Raw genomic sequence first — 24,150 nt, 5'->3', positions numbered from 1 at the left:
GAAAATTGATGACATAACTTGAGTACAGTATTATGTTCTTTGGAAGCATGACCTCACTTGGTGGTACACAGAAGGAAGTCACAAGGTATTTCCAGGCAAACGTTGTCATGCCTGCTCTTTCTCCATGTCCACGTTCAGCATTACCAGCCGACTGATCGCAGGCTCTGACACTACAATTCCCAGAATTCCTCACTTCATGTTATCATTGTCTGCACCTGTATCCTCGTCATTACTCTCATGTGTTGCACCTGTCATCCCTCTACTTATACCAAGTTTTCATTCTATTTCCTTGCCTAGTCTTGTTATGTCATGTCTCAAGTCCTTACCTTAAGAATGAAACCCTGTGAAAAATGCTGGTGTTTGTGTCTGGCAAAGACTAGCTGACAAACACTAACAGGTTTCAGGGTTAACTATCTGAATGACTGGCTTATGTACGGTTTGAATGACCTTCAGACTCTAAGTTAGACATTGAAATAATTAATAATCTTACCATATGTATGTTTGTTTTTTTTAAAATCCAGTTTTATAGAGAAAAAAAATTTCTTCTCCCGTCTCTGCCATGTTTTGCCGCTATGGAGAAACTTAGCGCTCTGCGCAGGTATTGGCTGTTGCTCTGTGACGTCAGTCAAACCGCAGCGCATACAAGGAAACGTCTCTTTAATCAATGCCATATTGATCATTAGCGTTTGTATCAGTAACAAAACTTTACTTGTGAACATGTCTGCACGGTTACAGCACAAGACTATTCACATTGATTTTTCTGGTCATTTGAATGAAAAAAAATGATGCTGTGATTTATGATTTTATACAAAGACAAGTCATATGGCATTCACAAACAGTGACTATACAAAGATATAACGAGTAGACATTTATGTAGATGCAACTATATGTATCATACTAGAGAAATTCAGAGGTATTATTGTGTCTTTATTCATTAATTTCATCCACTAACCACTGAGCGTCGTCCAGTAAGTAGCACAGACCCACTGACCGCCCTGTTGCAGCTTTAGCAGGAGCTGCATCTATCTCATCATCTGAATCCTCTTCAGTCTGCAAGACAGATTTTGATATCAGGTGACGAGGGAGCAGGCAGCAAATTTTCTCTGACAGAACAATACACTGGCTTTCTCTCACCTTGTTACAGACGAACCGTTTCATTTTCACCTCAGTTCCTCCAATATAGTGAGGACCAGCCCAGTCTGCTTGGTCTGCTTCATCTTCTGTAGAAAACATCACAAAGGCCATTGTTGTATCATTCCCGGAATTGGGATTTTTCTTGATCTGCAATTAGATTCATAAGGTTATCTTTAATTCTTTTTTTTCAACCATTCATGTCAAAATAACTCCACTGGTAAGTCCACCAATCCAGCGAGTCTGGCCACTGATTCAAAAATACGAACTCGTCACCTTTCCCCCTTCCAGTGGAAGCTGGCCTCTGAATAACAGCAATTCAGCTGAAGGTCTTTAGTTAGGAGTCCTGGACTCCCCCGTGCACGGTTTTAGCTCCGACCCTGGATGGCGGAAACGATGTTGAGATCTGGCTCGAAGGACCAAGTTATCAAGAAAATTCTCTCTTAATGGGGCTCAGAGTCACTGGAGTCAATTAAAACAAAACATTTATTCTTGCAGCAAGGAAACAAGTCTGCACAATGTATCACAATGCTGACCCAGAGTTGACTGAGTTCGAAGAATGAAACTATCGCTATTTATGTCTAATCACTAGCCACACAAGGCTATGAGACATTCATTGAAGCAAGGTTCAGACAGAAGCCGAAATAAGATAGATAGAAGGCCTTCTCCAGCACACAGTGTCCCTTGACCCTGCAACATAAAACATTCTCACACATGGTACTTGCTTTTCTCATAGTATGACTTCATAATATTTTTCTAAGACTTTGAATTGATCTTTAAGATAATTGTGATATCAAGGTAACATATTAAAGAATTTTCAGCTAGCCTCTGATGGCACAATTCAAGTTAAGTAAATATTCAGAATAAAAAAAAGAAAAACGCAATAACATGTCCATCAATCTAACAAGCCGTCTAATAATCTTTCAGCTGCCCTTTTTGTAATATTTTCAACTGAAGATAGAACACCCGACACCGGATCAAAAGCTAAGCTGCTTAAACATTCACAGAACAAAACTGAAATCACGTTGCAGACCTTCATTCACCCTGTGTGGCTCGATGAATGACAGATGATAGCTCGTCATATTTGGGCCACTCAGAAGTTGCCAGTCAGGTTTCTTCATTCAAAAAACACAGTATGTGCTCAGATTTATTTAATCTTTTCATACAAATGTTCAAGAACACTGTTTCTAAACTATAAAAAGAAAATATACATCTTGACATTAAATAACTCCACCTATAAATAAAAGAATGTTCTTTATTATGTATCCATACTTTCTAGTCCATGAGAAGATCACAAAACATGTAAGAAATTTACAGACGTTACAGTTGCTTATATAGCTTTTCTCCATTCTCTTTGATGCCTGTGGGGAATGTCTTTGATGGTAGTTTGATGAGGTAATACTGCATCAATGTCAGCAAACCTGACACTGATTAGATCTGGTTGGGGAAGAAAAAAATGAAAAAATTTTATGTGGAAGACAGGTTTTACATGAATGAGGAAAGAAAACATTCAAAAATAAAACACAAACAAAAAAAAACAAACAAACAAAAAAAACAGGACTATCCAGCACCTACCTTATCTCTGTGGAGAAACCACACTATTGTGTTCACAAAGATTTTGCAGCTGGATGATGAGGAACTTTTTATCCTTACCCTCCTGTGTGAGATGAAAATGCAAAACAAAACAAGGTACTTTAAGATACACTGTATTAAGGAAAGTAGTCGTTTGTTTTGTTTTTTCCCTTGGCTTGAAGAGTCTATAGTTTGGATGATTACTTTGGAATTCATAATACCATGAGGACACGTGTGCTGGAAACTGTCCAAGCTCATCTTGTGTGGAAGTCTGATGCCAAGTAATGTTAAAGAGTGCAAAAACAACATTGTTAACCTAACCAATTGTTGTGTTTTGTGTGACCAGGTGGCTACTAACTAATAGATAAATACAGAGGTGTGGAAGTATTTGCACTCCCATGGTCCCTGAGGAAGACAATTCAGAGATGCTGATGAAAGCATACAGGATAAATGGGAAACTATGAACAAGAACAAGTTTGTCGTGAAGTGGGAACCTGCACAACACTGCTGCTGGCATTTAAATAAAAAAAAAAAAAATTATTAAAAAAAAAGAATAAAAACTTACTCAAAACATGTGCTTCAAAACATTTCCATCGCACGCTGAACTGCATTGCATGGATACAGTGTCTACATTCATCAACGTCCAAATACAGCCTCTCACAGATGGCTCACATGGCTATAAATTCAGATTTGTTCAGAGGGAAAAAAAGGGTTTTACATACATTTTCAATTTGCTTTTCCAGTCGACTGATGATTTTTCTTTGGCCATCAACAACTTGAGTGTGAAAATAGATCACCAATCTGAAAAAAAAAAATACAAAGATCAGTGACAAATGGACCAATGTTGATGAATAAGTCAGTAAGATTGCAATCATCCCCACTTACAGAAAGACCCCAGTAGCCAAAAATAAGACGAGTGGATTCTCTATCAGAGAGTTGTAGGCCTGGCTGAGCCAGTACAGAATCTTGTGAGAGTTCTTCAGCTCCTCGTCCAGCAGCCCTGACTCATACATTGTGGACAGATTCCTGAAAGGGCCGCATGCTGATGAGGGTTTAATCCTGTGCGGGATGAAAAGACAGGTTTTAAACATCCTGTCCAAAAAAGGTCTACACCTTTGTCAGAAAGTCCCATGAAATCTATAATCAATGCATTGGCTGATATTAAGATACTTTTCATATTTGTCTGCCTGTAACTCAACACTGAGCCCCACAAACTGAGAAGAAAAGTCAACAATTTGTATCATAAACTAAAACACTACAGCAAGCAGAGGGTTAGCCTAACTATGCTAAGAGACCGGTATCAAAAGTAAAGTTCAAAAACTGTGCGTCTGGGCTGTGTTTTCTGATTTTTTCTGTCTTTCACAGGAAGATATATCTGTGTATATACACTTACAACAAAAGAGAAGACCATTATGGGATCATGCCATTCCTAAAACAAAAACTAGCTCAGGTCTAAATATGCAAATAAGTCTGTAGTTAAAAAGTGTGCTTTTCAAGTTTAAGGAGCTGTTGTCACCTTGCAGGAAATATGACAACAATAAACCTACCAGTAGGAACAATGAAGAGGAATTTAAACCTCAGTCAAGAATATAGTTTTACTCAAGAGTGCAGTAAAAGATGTTGGTTGTTCCCAAACATGCACAGGTCAGCATAGGAAGAGATCAAAATATCAGGACAGGAAACTCCTGATATTGTAACACCGAAGCCGTTTTTAGGACGATAATACATCTTGCTACAGGGCAAATAGCATTCAAACTGCTCTTCAGAAAAGACTCATCAACTCAACGGCTTGGCAGTTTGGCTCTCAATCTGATTTGAAGAAAAAAAAAAAACAAGCCGATCTGTCAACTGCTACTCAAGGAAGTTGGAACTTGATTGGTGAGGAATTCCACCCCCAAAAATATTCACTGCAATAGGTTTAGAAACTCTGAATAGAGCATGAATTATCACTCGACAAATACCCCCTTGTTTTCAATTTTTTTTTCTTTTTGGCACCTAAATTTCTCAGGTGAAAAACTCAATCTGCCATCAATAATGCTTTAAATAACTATATCACAAGTGCATTGTCAACATATTGATATTTCCCTCTTTTGATATCACAATCGTTTGGTAAGTCACTGAAATTTTGCTCAATTGATTTATAGAAGTAACATTTATATTACCTTGAAAGAAACTCACTGCACTTTCTCACAGGAATCAGTTCTACTCTGACTTAATTCCAACTGTGGACTGACAAATTAAACCAGCCTGCAATAGTGTGGCTCATTTATGTTTGTTATTATTCTATTGACGCACGGCACAGAAGGTCAGGCTTTCCAGAAAGCTTTAAAGTCACAGTAAACCACTCGTTCCTTTTCATTTGTACAAGTCAAACTGTCATTGAGATTTGATGTTGTGCAGTGCCTGTATGAATCTGTGTGGGCATCAATCATTGGAGAAAAATCGCGGCACTTACATCCAAACAGTATATGTGATGGACACGGCAGCGCCGAGAAATGAGGGGAACCACAAAAGAGTGATGAATAATGTTGACATTTGAGTGGCTCTCCACAGCTTTTTGGATGCCTGACAGTTGAGCATCAGACTGCTCTGGAAAAGAAATGAGAGGGGGAAAAAAAAAAAGTAGTGAGTTATGGAATTTAGGCAAACTGCAAGACAGTGACATGGCTTCACGAACTATACCTACCTTTTTCATGTAAAACAACACAAACAGTTTTATGATTTGGACTGCAGGAAGCAGTGGAGCAAACAGCACACCTAGCCTGAGAATAACAAAAGACCATTTCACTCTTTTTTATTATTATTTCGCTTAAGATTATGACAGATTTTACAGGTATGGAGTTAAGACAATATAATTACCAAGTAAGAGTTTGTCCATAAAAGAGCTCCAGCACATTACGAGCAATATCAAATACTGGCTTCCTTTTCCTTTTCAACATTTTCTGAGAGAACAACCTTGAGCAAAAATGACATGTTGATGGGTTGACAGTGAATGCTTTTTTTTTGGGGGGGGGGGGGGACATTTGAACTGAGTTACATGATTGGTAAAGCACCAACTCACCTCCATAGAAATTCCCCTGAAAAAGTATAAAGTACTGTGAAGATAAAGTCCATCAGGAGCAGTCGATAAATTTCTTGGCCCACAAAACTCTCCCAACACTGCTTACAGATAAAAAAAAAAATGTTAAGAATCTACCAAACAGGATTTGACCTTCGTCATATGTACAGAAAAACAAATAACAGCATGCGGTCTTGTCTGATGACATTTACAGCATAACTGTAGAAGCAAGTTTATATATAGCTTTGCCACTAAATTCCATAATAAAAAGGTTGAAGATCGGAGATATTTGTTACCAGCAAATGTCGACTCTCTGGTTCCACAGCAATTATCCCAAGCCAGCGATAACACAGCACTCCAACAATGCTGATCTTCAACAACAAGTTCCTGAGAAACAATGGTTGAAAGGCAAAATTTTCCATTTAACAACCATGTTACAAACTGTTTGGAAGGGGTTGAATGGTTGGGTCCATCATTTTTTTGTCCTATAATTATCAACCAATCTTTATATGCTAAATATAGTGTTTACTTGAACACACGCTGGTAAACATTTTTTAGTACATTTGAAGATAACACAGAGTAACTATATAAAAACAATGCACTGCTCAGTAAATTATGTTACATTTGTGGTCACTGAGCTCTCATTAACTTCAGTTTTAAATCATCTTTCCCTATTGTAGGCCCTGAGAAATCTGAGTTAGCTTTGTATAAGTTAACTGAATTTAGGAACCCACTGGCTATAATACTGTGACGACAGTATATTCAGAAGCTGATATAATTTTTTTTTTTCCCCCCCAGATGTAGAAGACCAGTTCATGGAGTCAATCTGTGCAGTGTCCCTGCAGACACTACCACAATCTGCCTGTCAGTCTCCTCAATCTTACCCCAATTTGTGAATTAAAAACCTCTGCTATACTTAAACTCCTCCACATGAGGCAGTAACTCTCTTCCCGCCCTTTTCAGACTCGGAGGTGTTAATTCTCAACCCAGCTTCTTCACACTCAGCTGCAAACCGCCCAAGTGCCTGCTGGAAGTTTCATCTCAAAGTCAACAGGTCTGCATTACATGCAAAAAAAAAGCAACAATCCAATCTTCCCAGCCCTTGGCTATGTCTGGAAATGCTGTCCATAAAGTTTAAGACCAGAACTGATGATAAAGGAGAGCCCTGACAGAGTCCAACATGCAAGTCTGACTTAGAGCTGACAGTGAAAAACAAGCTCTTACTCCAGTTACAAATGGCCCAATACCCCTACTGCAGCAACTCCCACAGCACACCTCAGGGGGCATGCTTGTGATTTTTTTTCCTAGTCCACAAAATACATTAATACTGGTTGTGTAAACTCTTGCAAACTTTCCAGAATACATACAAGGCTCTAAACCCTATTTCTGCCCCTAAATCTGAGGTAGCTGCCAGACTATCTGATATGTTTTAATTATATGAATTAAGTTCCAAGGAAGTCATTATCGAATATGAATGCTCAGTTTTATTTGTTTTTAAACCATTTTGTTTCATTTCAATACTTCCTCTCACCTGAAGATGGAGACATACACAAGTGTACTAGGCGAGTCATGATTCTCTATCCAAGCACATGCATTGAAGACGCCTGGGAGTAATAAATTAAGGCCCGATACCACTGCAGACAAAAGCACCAGCTCAGTGTCAGATGGATCCTGATAGAGAGTCCTCTGTGAAGGATTAGACAAAATACCTGTGAGGGCTGCCGTCCAACATGTCATAATCAAAGGAAAACCATGAATAAACTAGAGTTCAACTCAGCTTCATTATCTGCTAGATTATATTGCATTTACTGGTAGCCTGCAACATTATAAATGTTAATATTCCACCTGTTTTCTTGATATAAGGAGTTTAAAGATCTGACCTAAAGTTATTTATGAGAAAAGTTTAGTGCCACTGATTTGGTTCACAAATATTTATCCAGAAAGAGAAGAGAGATTTGAAAAGAAGAATGAAACTGCTGCACTTTAAAGCCAACACATTCATCAACCTACAGGGGGAAAAAGCTCTTACTTCTTGTCTTAAAACAGCAGCACACAAAACATGTCTTTAGCAAGTGGCAGGAAAGAAAAAGCAGAAGTCTGTAAATGTGGTGACAAGTGTAATTTTGAGGCAGTCTTGACAAAAATTTACAGACTCACTATAGGTTCTCATATGCATGAAATTTATCATTGCCTGTTACACGGTATTTGCTTGAGTTTCACTCTAACCTCTGACAGGATGTGGACTCCCATGGCACCAACCGAGATGCTTGCCAGACATGTGGCCCATGCTAACATATGGACCAAGAGGCGGCAGAGTCTCTTCATGCAGCTCTTTTCCTCCTCTCCACTGACCATCTCAGACAGCTGCTCCTGTTGAAAGAGCCGCCTTTGTAATATTTAGTGGGAACAATTTAATGATCATGTTACTGGCACTGGTTAGATGTTCATGGCATGCAACACTTTATGTGCGTCTGTGTAAACAACAGATTTTTAAAACCTTCCTAAACTTGAAAGTGCTGAGGACTATGCAGTAAATAAAACCCGGGGTGAGAAAACGATACCAATGTGTGAATAAGCTTTACAGAAACAACTGCAAGGCAGCGACCAAACGTGTAAACCTCTTGCTTGTTTGTTCTGTGTGTTCAGCTGTGGCTAGTAATGAAATTATAATAAACCATACTCTAGTTAAAGACACCTTTTGGAGTTTCATGCTTCAGATAGTGTGGTTATTCAAATGATTACTCACTTTGAGCTGAGTGCTGATTTTCTCAGACTGAATTCTGACAGATGACTTCTTGCTGACTTTAAAGTCCCATGTGCAGAAAACTTTCTCAGACAGATTCCCGTTAGACTTAAGGACATGAAAACTTTTCCCAAAAGACTTGGACATGCTGCAAGAGAACAAACGACCATAAAAGATACAAAATGGTGGATTAAAGTAAAATTAATCAAATTAAGTAATTGATTTATTATCCAACCTGTACACCAGGATGATGCAAATAGTGAAAAAGGCAATAGCAATTGTAAAGAGATATGCCATGGGTATGTTGTAAGGCACCATCTGTGGCTCATGACTGTTGCAGCCTGTCTGATCCCCATTTGAACTTGAATCAGCAGCTTGACACGTTTTGATGGTTGCATTTGAGTAGTAACCATAAAACATCAAGCTGTGAGAGAGGTAACCCTGTCAAAGATCAGAAGTCCAAGACAATTCTGGATTAAATCAGTGGTACAGAAAAGAAATACAAATATGTATTTAACTATACTATGTAACTATAATGACTGATGAGGTTTAAAGTACAGCCATCTCACCGTGCCAGTGAGAAACTCAAGGCCAGTGAAACTGTTGAGGTCAGATATGACAGGAGCTGGAGGAGGAGGATATATGGCTTGGGGAAAGATCAAGAACAGGCCATTGATAACAAAGAGGAGGAGGTTAAAGAACAGGAGGGTCCTGAGAAAAAGGAAGTAAGAGAGCACTCCGGTTCCGTGACGTCCGCTCAGCCTCTTCATGGGTGAATGCCACAACTGTAGGGAGCTAAGGATAGGAAGGCAGCTGAACGTGCAGTGGCGCCAAGTCTAAAGATGAAAATGATAAATTAATTTACTAGTGCACGACTGATAAATATACACACAAAAATGTTCACACTTTATCCAGCTTGATAAAGTGTGAACATTTTTGTGTGTATATTTAACAGTGTGAACTCACCCTTGAAAGGTACGCACGTAGATGACTGTAGCATGGAATATTTCTGCTAATGAGTGAACTATCAGTGACAGTACCAAACGCAAGTTGCCTGGGGAAAAAAAACGTTGACAAAAGTAGGTGAAGAGATGTGCAAGTTGCTCCAAAAAGTGGTGAGAGCACATCAAAATAATGTCCAATAAGCTTCCAAATCTCATCTAATTCAATCTCACTCTTAGAGTCGCACAACTACCTTGTTTTCTTCTTCTCTGCCAGACTAAGCGGCGTGGCTCGCAGCTTGTGCATGCCATCACTTAGAGAGAGGCCTCGAAGGTTTGACACCAAGTGCTCCATATCTAGCAGAGAAATAGATGAGTACAGTCCATATACCATTGTAATGAAAAATCCTTTACAAGGAAGAACTAAAAACACTGTCAGATTTTGTGAGCTATGAAAGTCAATCTTTACCAAAAGATTCTCCAAGTCTCAAAATTGTCAGTTGCCATCTCAAAAATTTACTCATTTTTACAGCATTTTTGGGATATCAAATCATGGCGAGCATACTACCATTACTTTATTTTCTCCTTTATGGTTTAGCATCTTTAATGAACCTTCAGTATCAATTTCCTCCGCTTCTGCCTGGACTCTGGAGGTATGGGGGGAGTCATGAGACGAGGTCTGATGTCGGGTTGGCAGAGGTGAGCGTCTGGCTTGCACGGAAATGCCTGCAGAAATTTGTAGCCCTGTGTGGAGGACAAAATGCAAATCTAACGGCTCACATGTGTGCAAAAACATATTGTTGAACGATTAAAGGAGATTTCAGCTCACCAGCAGTGCGACTGGGCATTGTGGAGAGCACTTTTAGTGTAGCAGCTGACCAGTTGTGTCTCTGCAGAGACTGGATTTGCCCTCGGTTAAATACCTCTTCTGTCGCTTCACTTCCGCTGGTGGAGTCGCTGTCTGAAAGGGGCAGTTATAAAGTATATCAAAACTACGATTACACTGGAAGTTTCACTGGCTCATGACAATCACAACAATTTTTTTTAATTTTTTTTCTATGCAACGTACATTTGAAGGAAGCAAAAGCCTCCAGATCAACTGAACCATTATACAACAGCTTTACACATCTAAAGATTTCAATATCAAAACAAAAGTTGAAAAGAAATGGGATCAGTGATTTTTGTTTCAGTAAATATCAGACTTGTACCCGTGCACTCCATAAACATAGCCATCTTTATGGATTCAGGACACCTCTGAACAGCGATTTCTGGCTCTGTGAAGATCTTGAAAGAACCCTCGCCTGGCCCTTCTTCTCCCAGGTTCCTGCAAGGAGAAAATGCCCCAAAAAGTCCAAAAGGCTTTCAATCGAGCACCATCACAGCAGCCTCATGTATACAAGATATCTGTATTCTTCCAAAGTGGAATACCAGGTTTTTATTAACTTACTTTCCAGCAACAAAATTTGCCATTCGATGTTTTCCAGTTTTCTATCGCCAGGAACAACTACTACAACACCTCAAAATACTTACTAACTTTATCTAATAATTATATACAATATGCTAATTGCAAGAACACAAACTTACTGATTGTTCAAAAGAAGACTTGTCTATTCAATGTAAGCAAGAAAACAAGCTTGAATCATAGGAGAAACTTTCCAAGTTAATCCATAACTTCAATTTCAGACAAAAAATTAAAGAAAGAAAAAAAAAAAAAGAACTTACTCATAGTCAGAGTCCATCTCACAAACGTCGATACTGAAGCTTGCACTGTGTGCCATGCTTCTCGATGATCACCACTTATTGCATATACCCAGCTCACATTGGTGTTCTTCATTAGCCACACAGTGGGTATGGGACAGTGGGTTATCTCTGATCCTTAGCTTAACAATGGCTGTCAAAGCTGTCTGTTATTTACCCTCCCACAATGCAGAGCCACTGCTTAAAAGAAACCCAATAAAAAGTGTTGCTTTGTTTCCTGTGAAATAGTCTCACAGAACACCTCCTCCACTCTGCCTTTATCACACGCAGCTACTGGGGTATAAGCAACTTCCTCACAAATGAGCAAAGTGTAGAGAAAAAAAATCAACAGAAATATGCAAATGAATGAAAAGTAGAGATAAGGAAAATGTCTGAGAAATGCCATCAGAATCATCTAAAAACACTATGACATACTTCCCCTTCCTCTTTCACAGCTGAAACTTATTTGCAATTAGCACAAAACTGCATGCCTGATGAGATGTGGTGTAAATATATATGACTTGCGTTGTGTCAGACCACCATAAATAGACAATATGACAGTATAATCGTAATTTCAAGCATTTGTATATCTAATATGTCTGTTTCACTGCAGGTGTTTTTATTTTAGTCTGTCCTGAAGCAGAATCATGAGTATTCACTGCCCTCCAGTGGTCGCACTGCAGAACTGCAAAATGCATGGTCATGAATTAGTGAACAACATGGGTTTGTAAACCTAAACATTTGGAGATCGCAAACAATATAAAGTGCAGATATCAAAACCGTTAGAGAACTACAGGGAGCAATGTATTACACGTATAATGTTATCGCTGAATTGGTCAAGTTTAACAGGTAATGACAGAATCATATTTAGTCATTGTTACTGTCACAAATGTTCACTCTAATCTACAAACGTACGCAATTCATGTAAAATGACTGACTTTATTTTCACCCCCACGCACATTTCGTAACTCTGTACCATGCACATAGGAATGGATTTAGAACTTTGTAGGGAATGTGTATTTGTGTAATAGAGGAGTTTTGTCTCCAAAACTTATTCAAATGAAGGTTCCCATAATGATCAGGAATTATGTTCATAGCAAAAAAAAAAACCAAAAAAAAAACCAAAAACAAAGAGGAAGAGGAAAATGTATTTAACCGTGAAATGTCAATGAAACACACACACACACACATCTATAGCTATATAGTATAGAAATAGAGAGAGAGAGAGAGAGAGAGAGAGAGAGAGAGAGAGAGAGAGAGAGAGTTGATATATATATATATGTGTGTGTGTGTGTGTGTAGGTAGAGAGAGAGAGATATCACACACACATAGACAAACAGATATACTGGTAGTCAAAAATATACTCGTATATGGTGGAAACACTCTGAAGCCAAGACTCCTAGCTAGAAGTTTGTTTTTTTTCTTCTTTTTTGAGTTTGAAGCTCTCTGAGAGGATTCTTGGAATTTCTATAAGTACGGCCTCAGGTTTTATTAGAAATATAAATAAATTGCCATAACACAGAAACCAGAAGGTGACACATTTCCTTCTAGACACCTTTAAAGTTTTTACGGAAGGAAATTTACCTGACGGGACAGATAACAAGAAATAGAATAAATACCATTTTTGGACAAAAAAGTGCAATCTTATAGCATGTTTCTCGCTTTCGTGTGACTGAAAGTGACGAAAATCTGAAAACTACCAAAACATTTTTCTCATGGCTTTCTGGTGGTCTCTGTATGTATGAGTGAACCACACTCTCGCCGTTTCCGATGAGTTCCTGAACGCATCAGTGCAGGGAGGTCTGTGAAAAGTTTTCAGGAAGTTGTTTTGAAAAATCGAAACTCCCCCAACTGTGACAGGAAGAGTTTACATCTCGTCTCTACGGTGTCTGACAGCCTATATCTGTGTGTGAAAAATGCAGAGCAGCGCTTACGGGGCGTCTTTGGCCGGCGGTGCCTTTGATTTAGAGAACTTTGTGAAACAGCCTCAGACTATTTTGCGCTTCCTGAGCTGGGTGAGTGATTACAGCGAAAGTTACGGTTAGCATAGAGTTAGCCAGCAGCTGTCACATCATTTTGTGTTAACATATGTGCGCTGTCTGGGCCCATACAAATCTGCTAATAATGTGTAACTTTAGCGTTATGTGCTGTTAGAACAGGACATTAGGTGCGCTTAAGTTTGAAACTAAATAAACTTTAAATTAATTGCCAATAAATTATCTAAGTAGCTGTAGTTGATACCAGTTTGCAGTTGTTAGCATGTACACTGCTGTGTCACCGCAGATAACAAACCACCTGACCCAAGCACCACCTGTGGTGCTCCTGTGGTTTAAGTTGAACAAAAAAACTGGGCCAGTGACCGTAAAAACTAGAAACTATACGTGGCTTTGCTTTCTGGATATGTAGCTGTGAGCTGTGCCTGTAAATACCAGGAACTGGAACTTCAACGTCACCTGTTGCTGTCTACATGTCTTCAGACGATAAACGCAAATATGTTCAAAGTGTTGTGCAGAGGTTTAATGACACGCTTCCATCGCGCCTCCCGACTAAATTCGATACAGTATTGATGTAATACAGGCAAGTGGCAACTTTGAAACCAAATGCGTTGATAAAGAAGCAATTGGTGCATTTTCTCTGTGGTGAATGATTTCAGATTAACCAGCGGCAGCGTGATACTTAAGCTGCAAACAACAACAACAACAACAACAACAACAAAACAGATGAACTGTTTATTTATTGTTGCTGGTCTTTTTTTTTTTTTTTTTGTAATGCCACTACATTGACAGCTCCTCTGACCTCTACATCAATGCATGAAAGATGCCGATTAATGGTCTGTTAATTGTTGAATAATGATTAATGCTCCTCGGGATAAAGGAAGTGAAACCGTGTTTGTTGCTCGCAGGTGTTTTCCATCGTGGTTTTTGCCACCATCACAGGAGAAGGCTACACTAACTCAGTCACAAAAGATGAGACCAAGTGCATGTTCAACTCCAACGACCAAGCTTGCAGCTTCGGAGTGGGAGTTGGAATTCTGGCCTTTTTGGGCTGTGTCATGTTCCTCATCTTGGACGCCTACTTTCCAAAAATCAGCAATGCCACTGAGAGAAAATACATCGTCTTGGGAGATCTGGTGTTCTCAGGTGAGAGTCTTGTTTCGTTGGATATTACATTCAACAAGAAAAGAATCGTGCCCCAAAACAGGAAGTGTGACTTAGTTGAAACTAATGCTGTCACTACGGTTCATGTTAGCTCTTCCCTTCTTGTTTCCATGCTTTTAACATCGGGCAGTTGTTTGGACGTTCCTGTGGTTCATCTGCTTCTGCTTCCTGGCCAACCAATGGTCCAAAACCAAGCCTGACGCTGTTGTCATGGCCGACGCTGCCCGGGCTGTCGTGGCCTTCTCCTTCTTCTCAAACATCACCTGGGTGAGACTCCGACCACCTTTCTGTGTCTCACAAAACTCTGTAATAAAACCCACAGTAAGCTGGCTTTCATTTTGTAATTGATCCAACTTCTTTCAACAGGCGCTTTTGTCCTACTTTGCGTTTGGAAGGTATCGCCAAGGAGTAAGTGATTTTAGCCCAGATTACACAGACCCAGCTAATGACCACAACACTCCGTACCCAGCTGCCCAGTATGGCAACAGCAGCGAGCCTACGGGCTACCAGCAGTCACCGTTCTCCAACCAGGAAACCCCGGGACAGTACCAGCCTCCATCTTACTGAAGGACTGCGATTCAGACACATGAATGTGGGGGGTTTTCATTTTAAATCAAGACATGTGCCAATAGTTTTGCTCACAACTCGGGGGGGCCGTTCTCCGCTCTCCCATTTTCTTCCTGTGTAACTATCTTTTTTTTTATTTTTATTTTTTTATTTCACATTTTAGGCCTCACTGACTCTTGGTTCGTTTAATCATAACTGCACATCGTTGGCTCGATATTTGCTGTGTTGCTTGGAGTTTCACGCAGGAGAAATGTTAGAAGGTTTTGGTCGTAATAAAGGAGAATAACGGCGCCATTGTTTGCTTTGTGTGAAACCACGCGTGGGAGCTGCCCGCTTCATTTTCAGCTGGTAATATGAAAGCCAATAATCAACAGTTTTTGAATTTTTTTGGGGGGGGGGGTCAGCATTTTTCCTTCCTGTTCTTACTGTTCAGTTCATGGTTGTTGTTGTTTTTTTTTCAGGAGTTCCACAAAACGATGATTTCTCAATGCAGTTTAGGAAATATTTGATCACAAGACAAATTTGTACTCTTCAATCAAAAGATTTCTTGGGGGGGGGGGGGTGTTTTCTCAGTAACTACTGTAATGCCATGTTTTGCTTATTTTTTTATCAAGCATTTGAAAGAAGCTTTTATGCACTGAAAAACAGTTAATTTCTCTTGCAGTTTAATCTGCTTCGGCCGTACCTTAATTTTTTACAGGAATGTTGTTGGGATGTCGCTGGGAAATTGATTTCTTCAGAGGAACTTTAATGTGGCTTTTTGTAGTTCAGAGAGTTTTTTTTTTTTAAGCAAATGATCCAGACAAAGATTTTGGAGTTCTTTTGATATTGCGGTAAATTGAATTCATATTTATTACCTTGCTTCACCCTGTTCAGTACAGGCACATGACAATCAAACCACTGTTTTCCTGCAGCACTTCTTTCCTCTCGCTTTTTCTTCCTTCTCAGACTGTTGTACATCTTCACCGTTTCATTCAAGTGCCTTACACAGTGCCGAGTGTCACACAATGTTTGCCAAAAATAAAAAGTGTTCCTGTTTTGATCTTCTGGGTCAGACCATGATTTGTTTCCTCCTTTAAAGCGATGGGTGCAGCGACTGTGTGCGCTCCTTTGGCAAATATTTAAGTTTGGATGGGTATCAGCTGTTGCTGCCCAGGATGCTCCCTGATTCTCACCTAATGGCTGCTGGGAGCTGTGCTGCAACCCTGAGTTGAATTCAGCAGGTGTAGAAAATGGATGAAAGGTTGGTAGTTGTTGGTGTATGTGAAGAAGCGTTTAAACTAGAGACATAAAGATCTATACTATAAGTAAATGGAGAAACTACTCATACATTACTTTAGTTATATTTCCCAAGGCAATTCTTGTTCTCTTCCCTTTTTTTTTTTCTCCATGTCAGATAACGTTGTTTAATCCCAGACACACATAGCAAATGAGCTAATATAACCCCATCCTGCCGTTTGGACACATACACACAGACTTCGCTGATTACATCCAGTAACTGGTCTGTTCTAAGGTAAGAAAATCTGTTGTTCATAATATATCCTCAAACAAAACAAAATCGGTTAATTGAAACCCCTTTAGAACGATGAAACGTCTCCTTTATCGTATTGAGGTTAGTTTATTCTATGTAAGTGACAGGCTGATTCAGATCAAGCATGGGCACTTCACGCTTGCATGTTACACCGTAAGCGCATATTTTCGACAGCACTTGAAGGCAACGTCTGGTCCCTCTTCGCAGCAACAGTGCGCAGGCACGACGCAATGGTGTCGTCATCAGCACACACAGGAAGTAATGGTCGTCTGTCTGGATAACGCATAAGAAGAAGGAAAATGAGGCGGCAGAATGATGATATCTGAGCTGCAGCCTCGAGCGGACATCAGTCACCAGCTGAAGCTCTAATATCTGAGGTGGGTCCGAGTCCGAAGCGGAGTGGGAAGCTGCTGGATCAGAGACGTATTCAGGTCGCCTCAGAGCGCAGACATTTGTGATGGCATCTATGTGTTAACCTCTGAGCTCCTGACAGGACACGAACACGAGCCAAACGCACTCGCATGTAGGTTTGTGTGTCACTCAGAACGCTTACACCTGAAATCATTACCGTCGTCTACAAACTAAGCTCTGCTGGTAAACAGTCATGGATCAAACTAACGTCACTGTGCTTCCCTCCCCAAGCTTAGTGAAGATGTTGGAGCTCAAAGTTTGAGTGATTTATTACTTAAAGGCCTGTAAATCAATGGAAATCTGCTGGCCCCAGGGACATGCTGCATACTCCCCCTGTTCCACAAGTTCCCTGACATATAGTCAGGTCAGGTTTCTGTACATGGCACGTTTAAAGTGCAGGACAAAGTTTAAAAAAAAAAAAAGTGCTCAACACTCAAGTATATGAAAACTGCTGAAAGTTAATTTAAAGTTTTGGAGGGTGGGGGCAGCTCTGACTTGGGGAGGCACCAAGGCTCCATCACCTTTGGTTTCAGGCCTGGTTTCAGGAGCATGCAAGAGCAGTTGGCCGGATGAGCTCAGCTCTCTGGTACAGGGGCATTAGTCCATTTAAAAGTCAGCGATTTAAAATGTTAGAATCAATCATGCAGTGAACAGGAAGCCAGATCAGAGAGGACAGCCAGGGAGTCAAGTGGTCTCTGTTTTAAATCTGTCTGTTCACACACGTGGAAGAACTTGTTTATTTTTTTTTTATTTGTGTTTTGGGTGCTAGCTTGAAGTTTTGAAATTTGTTATAGGCCTCTATTAAAACGGGTTTCGATAGTTTATTGACTAAACTGTTGATTTAGTAACCAAGACAATAATCACATTTGTTTATATAATGAAAATGATAAATGCAGATACTGTCTGATATATATATATACAGGTAATATGATGGGATATCTGTATAGTTTGTTATGGAAGTTTTCAATCGCTTCCTTCCTGTAATACCTCTGATGAGCAATGAAATAGAGAACTTTACTTTTTCTGCCGGCCGGCCAAGTTTTTATTCTTCGTTGTAAGGAAAAAGATCAGTCCACACCATTCAGCAGCAATGGTATGAAAAGATACAGACAAAAGGGCATTTATACCTGAGGGGGGGGCTTTGTTCTTTGGGTGCGTAATCACACCTCCAAGGGGGGGGCAGGATGCGGTCTTGATAATAAGAAACAGGAGGTTAAAACAATTATCTTCTCTGGGTGTTAATTAAGAGGTAAATGGTTTAAAACAAAGGGTGATACAAATGGTGAATGTGGATTAGAGAGTCTGTTAGTCCTGAGACTTAAAATTTACCATCACAAGTGTTACGGCTCTAGAAACATGGTGTTGTATTTAAGAATAAACGAACAGCGCATTTCAGGGAATACGACATTGTACTCCACCCCCCTCTCCTAATATATGGTAATAATAATCATTATCAACTGGAGCTGATTAACTTTTTTATAATAGATTGCATTGTTAAGATAAATGTACCCCGCTGAAAGCATCCCCGTGTATGTCGGAGTCCAACATTTCCCAGCAGAAAGCGATATGATCATTGTCAATCATTGTTAATGTTGTGGCTGATCTGTGCTGTAAACTGGAATATGGCTGATCACTCGGTCCCACTCCCTTGTACTTTATCTCCTTTGACTGCGTAACATTCTGAGGAGAAACCATCCGAAACCTTTGAAAAGCCACCAGGTGGCTGCACGAGATACCCATTTTTGAAGTAAAATCTAGAAGTATTTAGTCAGTAATTACCTGATGTTGCAATGAGGACAAATATATTCAGGTTCCTCTAGCTTTGTGGCTCAGTGTAACGGCTCTTTTGTTATTAAAAGACTGGTCTCTGGACTCTATTCAAAAGATTCAGAGTGCTGATTGCATCACCGCATCGCCCCTGTTGGGTAAAATTCATGTCACTGCAGTGACTCAGGTTAGTCTTTAACTTCTATTCAGCTGTTTGTGTCCTTCACCTGGCAGTGCTATTATTCAACCATGAATGTTTTCCTAACCCATGGCCACAATAGATTACTCGTTTACATGATGAATGAGCGCTCATTAAGCTGGGCTGGCCTCCTGCACGATTTGCCCCTTTGGACTGGATCGTAATCTTCCAAGTATAGATAAAGGTCACAAGCGTTGTACTGAAAGAACTTGTAGTCATGGTTGCTCAGCAGATAATCGGCAAGCAGACCGAGAGTTTGGGTCTCGGGGCCAGTTGTGGGTATACAGTGAAGTAGTTCTAATGACACAAGCTCAGCGTTCTGGCCGGAAGAGGCGAAGAGGTAAACTTTTTTTTTTTTTTTTTTTGTTGTGTTTTGCTAAAGGGGATGTTAGCAAAAGTTAGCGTAGTTCAGAGACGTGGCTTCCCTGATTTCTCTGCTTTCTCTACTTTTTTTTGACTTGGGGCCCTCATATGAATGAGTCTTTCAGCTCTTGGTCTCACAGAAAGAAAAAGGAAAAAAAGCACCATGTTGGGATCTGCTGTGAGGCTCCTGAAATGAACTTTAGAGCTTGCTGGAATTTGCATGAAGAGTGGAGCCACGGGATGACACTTTTATACGAGACTGTGTTTGGGTTTTGTTGGGACTGTTGACAGCTGAAAGGTCACTTCAGTTCATTGGTTGTTGAAGCAAACATCAGCATATTTTCATAGTCTCTCGGCCTGGTAATGTCGCATCTGGGACGTTTCTGTCTGTCTCTAAAAGTCTAACCGAAGCAAAGCTGTAATTGGGGTTTATATCTGTTGTTGATTGAGATTCGTACTCATTTCCATATTAGTGCAAGAAATCATCTGATGCTTTGAATAACTGAGAGTTTAGAAAACGTTCCACATTTCTAAGAGTTCAAAGAGACCGAGTCTACTTAAATCTGTGCAGTAAATATCATGGGGGAGGTGGGGGGGGGGGGGGGTACATTTAAACGTTGAGAAACATCAGATGTTTGACAGCTTTACTTTAAAAAAAATACTTTAAAGCGTCATAAAAATAATGTGACGCTGTGTCTAAATTTAGCCCTAAAGGGAATGAACTGCAGATCATTTAGATAGATAAACTTCAAAACCTTAAATTTGAACAGAACCAAGAGCAAAGACCTTTGAAATGTTGACCTGGACGCTTTCATGCTAAATGTGTTGTGACATTGTCCGTCTGAAATGAGTAAAGACCCCGGGTTTCGCTTCAAAGCGTCTTTTGATGGTGCCTACACAGATGTGCACTAATGCACCTGCATGGTGGTTTTCGCTTAGATTTGCGGATTCAGTAGATGTCAGAAGGGCTGCTTAGTCCGTGTAGAGATTTCCACGAGAGACTCGTGTCTGTTTTCGATCCTTCTTAAGGGCCCAAACATGACCCCCTTTCAGCACCGGTTTCCAATCTGACTTGTGTGCAGAAATTGTCCGAAATAGCATTAATTTCGTAGTATTAATGATTAGAGACACCGATTCTATTTAGCCCTACTTAACATCTCTAAGTTTGTTTGAACAACAACCCAAAAATCCAAATTTCACGTAAATAAATGAGAAAAAAAGCAACAAATTGCCACACCTGACAAGCTGGAATCTTGGCAACGAGGTGAATATGGAAATGATTGGTATCTAGTTGTCTTTATTATACTTGTCATTTCATTACCAATATTCAACAAGTCAGTGTTGTAGTCATAGCAGTGTCAGGGGCTGGCTGTGTTGATCCTGAATTACCTGTTCATAGCCTTTGTCTCTTTATGACGTACCTACCTCTAAGCTTCCACGTAGACCAGGTACACCGGTGGCCTGTTTATAATTCACTCCACCTAAAGCCGGACTTCTTCCTGCTTCTAGTCATGGTTTAACTTTGTTCTCTAAGTGATCTGAACTCTTATTGGGGAAAAAAAAAGAATAGAATACAGCCTGAGTTGAGTTAGCCGCCTGCCATCTGGACTAAAGCTGTTTCTTTGAGAGAAGAGAGTCTACATATGACAAGTATGTAAGTAACTCATGTTGTTGATGGGTTCAGAGAATCTTTCTTTTTTTTTTCTTTGCTTGTTACAATCTGAATTGTCATGTTTGAATTTTAGCCACACAAACTTCAAGCTGTGGTCGAAATTATTCTAAGATAGTCGGCTCTGGTTTATGTAGATTTACTGTATATCTCAGGATTGGTTGAAACATTAGTTATTCGTTGACATGGCAGAAACATCTGTTGAGAGCTGACTCCACCCTGCCACCGACAGAAGTGTGGAGTTTGTTTTTCTATCCAGCCCAACTCTCTTAGTAACCATTGTAATCGAAGAAGAGAGGAAAAATAACTTGTTTAACCTGTTTTGTAATGCCAGAGAGCTTGTGTTCTAACTGTAACACCGTTCAGCCATAATAGTATGACGTGCTGTTGAGTTCCTCGTCAACTTGCCAAAAGCTGAGCTCTGATCAGTTAGGTTATGAGCAAATAATGTCCAAGGGTGAAGTCAAGTGTCTGGATATTAATAATAGATCCTTTGTGTCCTGTGGGATGTGGGGAGGGGTCTCTGTAGATTGGGTTTTCATTCCCCAAATGCCGTTAGATCCCATCAGATTGTTACCTGGGTAGTTTGAGGACCAGGATACTCCTTAGACTCTTTTATGAGCCCATCCTGAGGGTTTATTTAGTTGTTGTGGGGCCTGTTGCTGTCCTGTTTTCAGGAGACTGCCTCTGCAGGGCAGTGCTGTTCTCACGCGGAGATGTGACCGGCGTGCAAAAAATGCTCATGTTGGTTGTAAAAAGTAACATTTAGGATGTAGGTTTTTCCCAACTTGTTTCATTGTAACATGGTGAGGGGTGTTACTCACTTTTGATGTTATGGCTGATCGGTGGACGCTGTGATATGGATGCCATTACCTAATATGCAACCTTATCTTTTTATGACATCCTGTCTGAAAGTATGTACTCTTAACTATCTCTCTCTCTCTCTCTGTTTTTCTGTAGGTCACTCCGGGCCTCCGTCCTCCATGCCTGCTCCCCCAGGCTTAACCCGACTGGAGCAGAATGAGCCTATGAACCCACTGCGTATCTCTGTAGGAGGCCTCCCTATACTGGCTTCTATGGGCAACCCCACCGACCCTCGTTTCCGCCTTAAATGGAGGCCCATCGTGGCCGTGGTCCTCTCCCTGGCCTTGGTCCTGCTCCTTGTCATGCACTTGAACTCAGGCCTGCGCTACCACTCCTACGGTCCACACAGCTGGAGGGCCAGTCGCAGTGACACCCATCAGTCCTACACCCGTTACAACGACACCTACCCTCTTAGTTCGCCTGAGCGCACGCCACAGGGCACCCGCTACCGTATTGGGGTCATCGCGGACTTGGATACGAACTCTCTCAGTGACAAGAAGCTGACATGGTTCAGCTACATGCGGCGGGGGTACCTGCTGGTGTCGCAGAGTGGTGACAAGGTAGCAGTTGAATGGGATGCGGACAGGGTGGTGCTGGAGAGCCACCTGTCAGAGAAAGGCAGGGGGATGGAGCTATCTGACCTAGTGGTGTTCAATGGGAAGCTCTACAGCGTTGACGACAGAACGGGTGTAGTGTACCACATAGATGGGAACAAGGCTGTGCCCTGGGTTATCTTGGCTGATGGTGATGGGAGTGTTGCCAAAGGTTTGTGTTCCCCGCATGTCAGCGGCAAACTGAAACCAGTGATTGTCTTTTGATAGTAATGAAGTAAAAATGACCTGATGTGCTTTCTCTTGATAGGGTTTAAAGCCGAGTGGCTAGCAGTGAAGGATGAGCACCTATATGTCGGTGGTCTGGGGAAAGAGTGGACCACCACAGAGGGCGTGTTTGTCAACAACAACCCCGAGTGGGTGAAAGTAGTGGGCTTCAGAGGGGACGTACAACATGAAAACTGGGTCCCCAAGTACAAAGCTATGAAGTCTGCTGCGGGGATCGAGCCACCAGGTGAGGATGCACCCTTAGTGTTTACGACTGGCTCCCCTCCTGTCTTTGTTTTACTGAGTCCCTCTGCGTCTCCACAGGTTATTTCATTCACGAGTCCGCGGCTTGGAGCGACACCCTGCAGCGCTGGTTTTTCCTCCCTCGTCGCGCGAGCAAAGAGCGCTACGAGGAGACGGCAGACGAGCGGCGGGGCGCAAACGTTGTCCTCAGCTGCTCGCCGGATTTCAAAGACATTAAAGTGAGCCGGGTGGGGCCACATAACCCCACTCATGGTTTCTCCACCTTCAAGTTTGTCCCCAACACAGACGACCAAATCATTCTGGCGCTCAAGTCGGAGGAAGACGCTGGAACGATTGCGACGTACATCACAGCCTTCACGCTCGACGGACGCGTTCTTTTACCTGAAAGCAAGATTGGGGATGTGAAATATGAGGGCCTGGAGTTTATATAAAGAGACAGAACGACGCACTCTTTGAGGCCACTGCACTGTAGTTCTATTTTGTTTACAATTCCGTCACTGTTGAACTTGCTGCACTCGCTGCTCCCTGTGAAATACATGACTCCAACTCTTAAAGGATCGTCTTCAGTACAAACCGAGGCTTGAACATGTGATCCTGGTTTGGGTTCTGAGGAAGTGAAAGTCAAGGCAAACGGGGTCAACAGAGTTGTGGTGAAAGATCTTTGTAAGCCAAATGTGGGCCTCAACAGTACTGTAGCCTTTCTTTTAGTGAACGTACATAGAATTGATCTGCAAGACTGTGAGTCATTCTTTTGTCCCATAAAAGATGCATTTTCATGCATGTTCTGTACACTCTCAGAAGGTTTCTTTCTCCCTCTGTTCCACGTTGAACGAAATCCTTGTTATGCACAACCGACATGTTTTTATCTAAACAAAATCTGAAGCCTGTTTTGATGACAGAAGGCATTCTAATGTATGTTTTTTTTTTTTGGAGTGGGGGTCCGGGGCCTGACAGTAAAATCTTGATTCCTATCTGCTGAGTCGTGTCTTTTAATTCACCTGTGAATCTCAAAACAAAACTAGACGCCGTCCTCAGACAAGTTTCCACAGATCCACTAAGAGTTGTGCAACAACTCAACTGTTCTGCTTTATCGTGAAATGAATCTTAGGGAAAGCTGTGGGCGTAAAGGAGTGCAGTGACTATATATTTGAAGTCCTTTTTAAGCTGGACTTTAGAAGGTTTGTTGGACAGGAGAGCGCATTTTCGGAACGGCACTGCTGGTTGGTGGCTTTATTATTAGTATTGAAGGTTAAGATATGAGGATATGATGTGTGCATTTTAACAGGAATTTCATTGTATTGCACTTCGCCTTAGTGTAAAAGTTTGTAAAAGTTTGGCCTTTGCAAAACTAAATGTG

The 24,150-nt window shown here is 40.9% G+C and overlaps 3 protein-coding genes and 1 long non-coding RNA gene across 8 annotated transcripts; 2 read left to right on the top strand and 2 right to left on the bottom strand.

The window, feature by feature from the left end:
• Positions 1-1,598: 1,598 nt before the first annotated feature.
• On the bottom strand, positions 1,599-12,262 carry tmc6a (transmembrane channel-like 6a). Its single transcript, XM_072369146.1, has 20 exons — positions 11,168-12,262; positions 10,654-10,769; positions 10,275-10,406; positions 10,058-10,189; positions 9,700-9,802; positions 9,471-9,558; positions 9,074-9,340; positions 8,740-8,945; positions 8,508-8,652; positions 7,988-8,131; positions 7,293-7,447; positions 6,058-6,148; positions 5,765-5,865; positions 5,563-5,658; positions 5,390-5,465; positions 5,159-5,292; positions 3,589-3,762; positions 3,426-3,504; positions 2,707-2,788; positions 1,599-2,568 (listed from the first exon to the last, which is right to left on the bottom strand). The coding sequence occupies exons 1-19, from the start codon at positions 11,221-11,223 to the stop codon at positions 2,708-2,710; spliced, it is 2,376 nt and encodes a 791-aa protein (XP_072225247.1). The 5' UTR covers positions 11,224-12,262; the 3' UTR covers positions 1,599-2,568; position 2,707.
• An 824-nt stretch (positions 12,263-13,086) lies between these two features.
• On the bottom strand, positions 13,087-18,839 carry LOC140273415 (uncharacterized). The gene is made up of 2 exons (XR_011908029.1): positions 18,629-18,839; positions 13,087-14,644 (listed from the first exon to the last, which is right to left on the bottom strand). It is a non-coding gene; the product is annotated as an uncharacterized lncRNA (long non-coding RNA).
• syngr2a (synaptogyrin 2a) lies at positions 13,099-15,949 on the top strand. The gene is made up of 4 exons (XM_072368967.1): positions 13,099-13,197; positions 14,085-14,322; positions 14,471-14,607; positions 14,707-15,949. Exons 1-4 carry the CDS (start codon positions 13,099-13,101, stop codon positions 14,905-14,907), a joined length of 675 nt encoding a protein of 224 aa, XP_072225068.1. The 3' UTR covers positions 14,908-15,949.
• cant1a (calcium activated nucleotidase 1a) lies at positions 16,669-23,764 on the top strand. 5 transcript variants are annotated; one of them, XM_072368965.1, is made up of 4 exons: positions 16,669-16,815; positions 21,808-22,476; positions 22,573-22,776; positions 22,854-23,764. In XM_072368965.1, exons 2-4 carry the CDS (start codon positions 21,831-21,833, stop codon positions 23,222-23,224), a joined length of 1,221 nt encoding a protein of 406 aa, XP_072225066.1. In that variant the 5' UTR covers positions 16,669-16,815; positions 21,808-21,830; the 3' UTR covers positions 23,225-23,764. The 5 variants fall into 5 exon arrangements, with proteins under 5 accessions (XP_072225066.1, XP_072225067.1, XP_072225063.1 ...); XM_072368966.1 differs by lacking the exon at positions 16,669-16,815 and adding an exon at positions 16,828-16,965; XM_072368962.1 differs by lacking the exon at positions 16,669-16,815 and adding an exon at positions 18,949-19,155.
• Positions 23,765-24,150: the final 386 nt, after the last annotated feature.

This window comes from Leuresthes tenuis, unplaced genomic scaffold (genome assembly GCF_036924035.1).
Source record: "Leuresthes tenuis unplaced genomic scaffold, fLeuTen1.0.hap1 SCAF_17, whole genome shotgun sequence".
Lineage (NCBI taxonomy): Eukaryota > Metazoa > Chordata > Actinopteri > Atheriniformes > Atherinopsidae > Leuresthes > Leuresthes tenuis.
The sequence above is the reverse complement of the archived record's forward strand: the minus strand, read 5'-3'. Positions and strand labels throughout refer to the sequence as shown.

Coding starts and splice junctions, on each gene's coding strand:
- tmc6a (XM_072369146.1), bottom strand. CDS start 11,223: ATGGCACACAGTGCAAGCTTCAGTATCGACGTTTGTGAGATGGACTCT. Junction 8,653..8,739: donor TGCATCATCCTGGTGTACAG/GTTGGATAATAA, acceptor GTTCTCTTGCAG/CATGTCCAAGTCTTTTGGGA. Junction 8,132..8,507: donor AAATCAGCACTCAGCTCAAA/GTGAGTAATCAT, acceptor CTCTTTCAACAG/GAGCAGCTGTCTGAGATGGT.
- cant1a (XM_072368962.1), top strand. CDS start 19,116: ATGACACAAGCTCAGCGTTCTGGCCGGAAGAGGCGAAGAG. Junction 19,156..21,807: donor TGGCCGGAAGAGGCGAAGAG/GTAAACTTTTTT, acceptor GTTTTTCTGTAG/GTCACTCCGGGCCTCCGTCC. Junction 22,477..22,572: donor TGATGGGAGTGTTGCCAAAG/GTTTGTGTTCCC, acceptor TTCTCTTGATAG/GGTTTAAAGCCGAGTGGCTA.
- syngr2a (XM_072368967.1), top strand. CDS start 13,099: ATGCAGAGCAGCGCTTACGGGGCGTCTTTGGCCGGCGGTGCCTTTGAT. Junction 13,198..14,084: donor TTTTGCGCTTCCTGAGCTGG/GTGAGTGATTAC, acceptor TGTTGCTCGCAG/GTGTTTTCCATCGTGGTTTT. Junction 14,608..14,706: donor TCTTCTCAAACATCACCTGG/GTGAGACTCCGA, acceptor TTCTTTCAACAG/GCGCTTTTGTCCTACTTTGC.